General features: G+C 37.1%; 1 protein-coding gene across 1 annotated transcript in view; it reads right to left on the bottom strand.

Annotated features, from left to right (window-relative positions):
* Positions 1-433: 433 nt before the first annotated feature.
* FMN1 (formin 1) overlaps positions 434-8,551 on the bottom strand; it is a 143,809-nt gene continuing 135,691 nt past the window's right edge. The window contains exons 16-17 of the mRNA XM_010167059.2: positions 1,420-1,504; positions 434-478 (exon numbers count right to left, since the gene is read on the bottom strand). Of these exons, the coding sequence (XP_010165361.1) occupies positions 434-478; positions 1,420-1,504 (130 nt within the window). The remainder of the gene's footprint in view (positions 479-1,419; positions 1,505-8,551) is intronic.

The raw sequence follows: 8,551 nt of genomic DNA, 5'->3' as shown, positions 1-8,551 counted from the left end.
AGTTACTGTTGACGTAACAAAAAGTCTTTTGTGAGCTGAATGGCATATTTGCTCTCATCTACACAAAGCCCTGTAAATAACCTACAGGTTGTTAGTCATTACTTAGCATCCAAAATGCTCATCTTAGCTCTTCCATATTAATGCATTATGCACAGAGTACTTTAAGTAACTACTGACAACGAGATACATTTTATGCAATGTAAGTAAGAGTTACAGAATATAATTTTAATTTATCATGAAAAAACCTTCTTAGAATTCCCTTCATTGCATGTACAAACCCCTCTGGAAGAACTGAAAAGTCTTTAGTGGATTGTCTTGAAACAGATCAGCAAAGCAGAATTCGGTATCTAACATAAGGTGCTCCCTGGGCTATGGGTGTCATAAAGCATCATGCAAGGGATGAAGTCACACTATCGTTTTCATCTTTCTTCTTTCAGTTGGCAGTCACATTGGCTTCCTTCTGACGTAGTCTTTCTTTCTGTTAAAGAAAGAGTTTTATTACAATTCCTGTCTATAATTCTCCATCTCTTCTCAAGATGCCATTGGCATTTGGTCTAGAAGACTGAAAAGCACTAAACAAGTCACAGTAGATTAGAGTTTTCTTTAATTAAAAAAAATAACACCTGGAGCACTCAAGGAAGACTCAGAACCAGTTAATTACTTACTGTAGAAAAACTGAGCTTGCTTTGGCTACACACTTGTCAAATCCTGTATACCTTCAAAAAACCCCACAGGTCTGAAGATCAGTGCAGCTAGAGAAAACAGTTATTCATATCTCTGCAGCCTGTCCTGCAACTGATATGCTCTGCTGGGAATGGAGATAATATACTAATTCCTCCATGTACATTTCCTTCCCTTACCTACAGTTTGAGAAATGCTGATCTAACCCATATGCCTTGCACACAGACAAAAAAGGTTTTATCTACAGTGTAAATTATTAGTCCTCTATTTGTGTCATATCGGAAAAACTGGGAAACAGTGAGGAATAAAATGGGGATTTAATCCCTTCTACCCTTTATTCAAGAGAGCAAACAGGATTTTGTAAGCTTTTGAAAAAAAACAGACACTCAGCCATTGGACAAATATACGCAGTGAGCCTCAACGCACTACAGAGCATGGAAGAAAATACAAGAGACTTCAGTTGAAGTGGGGAAGAAACCAGAAAAGCTCTTAGTGTATTTTGTTACCTAGAACAGCAGAGTCATGCTTAGGCACAATTAAACTACATTTTAAACTTAACTGTTGGACTACTGGAGGGCATAAGCTTAAAGATTTCTCCTGGGGAAGAAAATCATCATGCAACATTCAAAGTAAGCATACTATGTCACCCTACAACAGCAGAAACGCGCCATCATTCTCAGTGACAAGAATAGTGTCACAAAAACCCTTCTGAATGTCATACTGAGAAACACATCATACCAGGCTGGCTGTAGGATTGATTTTCTTCGTTTCAACTTTCTTCTCTGCAGTCAACTTGCTTACTGATTGCTGAGCCACTTTAATTCTGAAACAAAAACCATAGAAAAGACATCATTAGATTTAAAGAAATTAAAACTGTTTTGTCTCTGCTTGGTATATATTCTATCTGTAAGAACCACCACCACTAACTTTTTAGGCATATTAACCCAACAAACTTCTGTTACTATTCCAAGGCACTTAATACAGTACTGAAAGTAGATCAGAATAAATTTTTAAATAGAAAAAAATCAAAAGTAAAATGACAGTTTGCCTGTATTGCTCACAGAAAATGTCACCAGGCAAACAATTCCTCTGTTCCCGCAGGATCTGGGTTTTATGGAGTATCTGGGTTTTATGAACTATATTTCCCACCAAAAAAGGCGCAGTGTCAAGGCAAGAAGATATTCCTCTGAGAAAAACCAAAGCTAGCGGGCTCAATCTGTTGTATATATAGAATACACTATTTTAGTAGGCCATTTGCCAGGCTACACATTTTATTTCCTCTGAAAACCTTGAAATGAAAGCATCTGCCAGTTTTTGCTGAATGTTTTCCCCACTGCTTTACATGGAATTGACTGACCAGCCTCACTGATGTGGTAACAGGAGGAGAGGCAAATAGAAGGGGTTCTAGTCTAGGGGTAGTTAAAGCTGTTGTGTGCACAGCTACGGACCACTCTACTGAAAGCACTATTGAGATAAGGGCAAAGAAAAACACAGATCTGATTCTTCGGTTTCTCGCCTTTTACTCTTAGGGACTTACATACAGAACCCTTGTTTCTGTGAGGATTTAAAAAGAGAACAATCAGAACTTTAATTAGGAGGAAAAGGAGAAACAGAGGATTTAACAAAAAGGGATTTGACTCTCCTCTTACAGACAGTGGAAAGGGAAGGGGAAATTATGTGCTAAACAGTGATAAAAAGGAAAGAAGATTCTTGGCACTCCTAAAACGGGATCTGCCCAGCTAGAAGGGCCTTTAAAATGCTGATGCTATAAACACCTACTTTACCATTTTATATGCAAAATGCAGAGGGAAAGAAGTTGCAGGTGAATTTTTACAAGCAAGGAGAACTCAGCAAACCAATTTTCACTAGTGCACACCAAATCACTCTTTCACTATAAGCAACACATTTCTTGGCACCTTTGAACTGAAAAATTCTCCTTTCTTCTCCTATTTATTTTTTTCCACTGGCAGAAATAATTGCTATGGCCAGTCAAAAAGCATTTAAAATACCATGTCCAGTTCAAACCACTTTCGACACACTCAATTTTTGTGGAATTTTGGAAGAAAAGCAAAAAGGAAAGTGGATTATAGCTGCAATTACTGATGTGTACTTGCTTGCTGTAACACTAGCAGCCAACTAGATTCTTTTAAAAATATAGAACATATTCATAAGTTCATTATTAAGTTTATCAATGCTCTGTGTTGGAAACTAAAATTCCTTTTCTGAGCTATGTATTTTAGAAGCATCCACTGGGTAGTTATTGGTGTTGTCTCACTTTCCAGTGCTTAAGAACAGAAGGAAAGACCTACATCGCTTCCAAGCAAACTTATTTTCAACACTGTTCAGTTCCAACATTGATTCAAAGTGCAAGTACAGTCTCAAATACACAAATATAAAATTATTATTCTGTATATTTTTAAATACATCTGAAGTATTTTTTGAAACTTAAGTAGCGTTCCCTGTTTCCACAGGTAAACAACTAAGTGGTAACACACCATTCCATCTTTTTACCATTTTTTCTTAATCAGCACAGTTTACTTCTTAATGATGGATGATAGCTGCCACTGGACAGCACGCTGTTCCTCACAGCTACAAAGTCCATATGAAGATGATGATGTATTGATGTATATTGATGATGTATGTGACGGTATTCAGGTTCAGCAGAATCGCACTGAGGGATCAACTTCTAAACTCTTCCCTATTTTGAGCACATTTTATTTTCAATCACAGTCTTTTTGGTCTTACGAGTATTTTCTGAATGGTTTTTAAATTTTTAAAGTATATATTTTCATCTGAAGGGAGAATTCTAGGGATTATAAAATTTTAGACTTAAAAAGAAAATTAAGCCTGTCACTGATTTAGGCCTAGCTCTGTGTATTTTATTCCATAATTACACTGTTTCCAGGAAACCTGGATTTAAAAAAAAATTAAAAATAGAATGCATAGTTTGGAATACAAAATCAAAATAAACCAGCTCACTAACATGGTTTGAATCATGTGATATTTGGCTCATAAAAATGACAGACTAATTATATATTACACTGTGGTCTCCTAGGGAAAAAAGCCATCAATTTGCTAACATATGACCGATAAGATTAGCAAGCACTATCAGAAACATAAGTGCACAACTTAAAAGGAATGTAATTATTTGAGATTTTTCGAAATCAGATGGCTCAATTTTAAGAAAGTAGTTAGCTCAGTAAATCATCAGAGAAGCACATGCTGTAAAGGTGCCTTATAAATAAAAATAAATCTTTTTTAAACATGGACATGATACTACAAGTGGTTATTGCATTTGGAAGCATTATCCTTCAAATGAGAAAAATGAAATAGTATGAAAACTACCAAATTCAAAGTTGTAACATTGGCTAACATCAGAAGTCTAATATTTGTATTTTTTTCCATTATTTTATTTTCATTAAAAAACCTTACATATGAATACATAATTTTATTTGCCCATTAAAAGCTATTACAGCCTTCTATAAAAATTTACAAACATACACAATATTCTTTACCTGCATCTAAAATTGAACACATGCACAACATTCGAATGAGTCTGTTAAACAGGTAAGGAAAGCCAAACAAATCACACACTTAAAGAATGCTTAGCTAGCAACTAGACCAACTCTGTTAATTCAACTTAGGCATGTCTCTCTGTTCACTTTATTTTTTTCCTACCACCTTTCCTTAGCACAAATAGAAATCATTTCCCATTTGTATAAATCATGTAAAAGCATAACTTTGAAAAGCTATTCATTAAAATACTAAAAATTAGAAGTATAGTAAAATTTGAAGTAAAATTAGTAATGAATAAAGTACAGAAAGAACAAAACTGCAAAGTACATTCAAAAGGATAGAACAAAACTACTAATTATTTTCTGATCTTTACTCAGACCCATGTATTATGTTTTTAACCAATCTGCAGCTATACCACACAAAATACTATTATTTTTTGTTAACTTAAAATAATCTAATATGATAAAGTTAAGGCATTAATTGTAGTTTATGATAATTTATATAGATATAAATTGTTTAACTTCTTATAAAGGTATAAACTTCGTCAAGTACTTTTAGTTGTTCAGCAATTACTTCTAAGTCTGTTTGAAGTAAAACAAAAGCTAAGTGATAGAATGTCAAAATGTAAGGTAAATAAATAATCTGTTAAATTTCCCTCCCTTGTGAGTAACTGCAGTTATATTAGATGGCAATATAGAAGGTGGCCAATTTTAACATTTCTACTTTATAGAAATCAGGTGGAATAGAAAAGAATTTGAGGGAATACGGGAAATCCACTGAAGTGTTGAGTATAAAACAAAATGTCTAAAGAGGGCTTTGAAAAACATTATTAAAACATTTACCGTAGATTTACTGGACTAAGTAGTGTCTTAGCAACACTGCTTAGAGGGGTGAGATTTATGAAGTATGAGCTTAAAATGTTTACTCATTTCATCTTGTTACTTAAGCTCGTTCATTACTTAATTGTTATTTGTGATACCAAATAGAAGTTGGGAGAGGATGCAGAAGCTTACATGGTAAAAGGGCTTCCTAGAGAGGTAGGGAAACTATTAAGATACTACAATAACCAGCTGGAAAGATAATAAGGAATAATAAGTTCTTCAGCTTAGGGAAGTTCAAATAATATGTATTTTGACGAGAATCTCCTCAAGAGCCTTATCCTGGTGAAACAGTAGTGGAGATAGAGCTCCACAATTCACAACTCACAAACACAGGCTGAACAACATGAACCAAGCATCACACCAACCACTCTATACCCCTTTCTTCTGAGTTTCTGCCCTGTGAATTAATGTACAGGGGAGCAGCTCACATGAACTGGACATTTACAAACGCATGACCATGAGGGGGAGTTCGGAGATGCGCAAAGGAATAGACTCCATGAAAGGATATTTTTTTTCCTTCCTATATCAGTATAAAATAGCATGGATGGACACACTGGTCTAGCTATGTTTTAAAGACTCAGTGGAAGAGAAATTGGGATTGAATCTAACATGTGAAATCAAGGAGGAAGAAAGGGGAACAGAAAAGTCAACAAAAGTATATTTAAAACTGAAAAGCAAGAAGGCATAGAAGTGTAGTAAAACATGCTAGAAAAATAGTGACAAGGACACTTTTGAACAGAGAGCACTGCAGAGGACAAAGAGACCGGAAAGGATGGTAGAATAGCTGAATCCCAACACAGAGAGAAAAAGTATGCAGGTGCTAATTTGGCAAGCAATAACATGAGACCAAAACATTAAGGAATGCAGGTCAGTGAAGCCTTGAAATCTGACCAGCTGCAACACAAATGTGTTCAGCAGAAAAATTACTCTCCTTCAACAGTGAGCAAAAGAGGTCAATATACCTTAATGAATAAAGAAGATGTGGTGTCAACTGTAACACTGAGCAGTATTGCACATTACCACACAATATGGCAAACAAAACTGAATTATCAAAACAATCTATTTCTAAACAGGAGAACCATGACTCCAATACTGCATGGTAATATAATTGGCCTTTTCCTGCCTATGAGTGGCAGGAACTGTCTTCCCCTGTAAACTGGATGTGAATCAAATTAGAAGACATTAGTGAAAAATATCAACATTATTTTTATTCAAAATTATTATTTTTGCTTTGTAAGTAGGGACACAGAAACTAAATTTAAACATAAACCTGTATTTATTAAAAGTTTCCTTCAGAAGCTCATGGAAATATTTTTCATCCTTACAGGAAAATATATTATCAAGCCAGTGACTAATCAGATAAACTCATCATTTTCACCCCTGCTTTCCCTTCAAGCCAGACAGAAGAAGGTGTGAGCTGGCATGCTCCATGCACTAAAGCCTTCATTTAGGAAAACTAGAATCCCTTCTAAACAAGCCAGTTGCTATTCAGCTATGTTCAGGCTCTGCTGGTGTGCAAACAACAGGGATCAAATTATTTGGTTCTCTCTCAACCTCTTGATATTCTGGAATAATGCATTCTCTTCGCTTCCACAGCTCCTTCCATGCAGCTGGTGGGTTATGTGGATAGCTGTGGGTTATGAAATAGCTTGGAACAACAATTCTGTGCCACCTGAGCTTTCCATGACTTATAGTTCAAACTTGTCCCATAACAACACTGTGCTGGCACAGGAACTGTTGTGCAAACCAAATCTTCAGACATGGGTGGAGATGAACAAGCAGGGGTAGCTACAGTCAACATCAACTGTTCAGCCTACAGCCAAGCTGCATACCCAGCCCAGATCCTTAGCACAGCTGAACAGTGACTCCCCCTGAGAGACTAAGAAACATCCCTGTAGCTCAGATTCCTTTTATGTGTTCCATGCCTTATAGCTCTCAGACATATGATAATCTCTGTATGCAGCCTGTACACTAATCCTTAAGTAACAGCACTGTTTCCTGAAAACACCAGTTAGCCCCTGCAATACTGTAGGCTACACTTCAGTCTCAAAATTTCAGAAGACTGATGCCTGTGTGTTACCTGGCCTGGCAGATGAATTTATAGAGTCCTTGCTCAGCTTCACAATTAGGAGCCTTGTAACAGACTATGAAGTATGAACATTGTCCACTTCTACTACTGTGGTGTACAATACAATTGCCTGATCAAGCCTTCAGGCTTCAAACTTCTGGAAAGAACTTGGTTGTTACTGATCAAATCTTTAAATTGCATTTACAATAAATTTCTACACACTAAACCAGTATAAATATAGTAAAATGTATGTTGTCAATAGAATTTGTCTCCAAACCTCAAACTGACAATACACTTGATATGTTGCTATTTTTTCTGGATCTACTGACAGTGTTTTAATTATCTGTATGAAGTGGGTGAGAAATTTTAGCTCTGTAGTCAAAAGAAAAAAATAATCTATTTTTATGCCTTTAGAAAAGCTGGTGCACAAGAAAAAACAATAGGAAGAAAGAAGCTACACCAGTTCAGACCAACAATATGCTTCAGTCCATCTGAGCTGGCCACTAGCAGATACCTAGGAGCATATATGAACAGTGATAATCCACAGAATACCTTCCCAGCTGGAAACTCTCTTTGTATGTAATAGTCCTTCATGGATTTTTCTAATATGAATTTGCACTGTCACCATTCAGAAGCAATGCAAGCTTTTGGCATCTGTGACATCTTGTGGCAAAGTGTTCAACAAATTAAGTATGCCTACTGTAAAGAGGCATCACTGCATTTGGCACTTCCTACTTTCGTTTGATGCTCTTCAACTGTTGTATTAGATGAGGTATATAATGACTATTTCCCATTCATCCTCATGTTCACGAGTGGTGTTGCCCAGGGCTCAGTGTTGGGGCCAGCTCTGTTTAATATCTTTATCAATGACCTGGATGAGGGCATTGAGTGCACCCTCAGGAAGTTCACAGATACCACATTGGGCGGCAGTGTTGATCTGCCAGAGGGTAGGGAGACTTTGGAGAGGGGCCTGGACAGGCTGGATTGATGTGCTGAGGCCAACTGTATGAAGTTCAATAAGGCCAAGTGCCGGGTCCTGCACCTGGGTCAGAACAACCCTGTGCAACACTACAGGCTTGGGGAGGAGTGGCTGGAAAGCTGCCTGGTGGAAAATTATCTGGGGTTGTTGGTCAACAGACGGCTGAACATGAGTCAGAAGTGTGCCCAGGTGGCCAAGCAGGCCAACAACATCCTGGTCTGTATCAGAAATAGTGTGGCCAGCAGGAGTAGGGAAGTGATCATCCCCCTATACTCAGCATTGGTGAGGCCACATCTCAAGTGCTGTGTTCAGTTCTGGGCCCCCCAATACAAGAGGGACATTGAGACTCTGGAGCATGTCCAAAAAAGGGCAACAAAGCTGTTCAGGGGTTGGAGAACAAGTCTGATGAGGAGTGGTTGAGGGAGC

Source organism: Antrostomus carolinensis, unplaced genomic scaffold (genome assembly GCF_000700745.2).
Source record: "Antrostomus carolinensis isolate BGI_N321 unplaced genomic scaffold, ASM70074v2 scaffold2784, whole genome shotgun sequence".
Lineage (NCBI taxonomy): Eukaryota > Metazoa > Chordata > Aves > Caprimulgiformes > Caprimulgidae > Antrostomus > Antrostomus carolinensis.
Note: the sequence above shows the minus strand (reverse complement) of the source record. Positions and strands in the feature narration are given on the sequence as shown.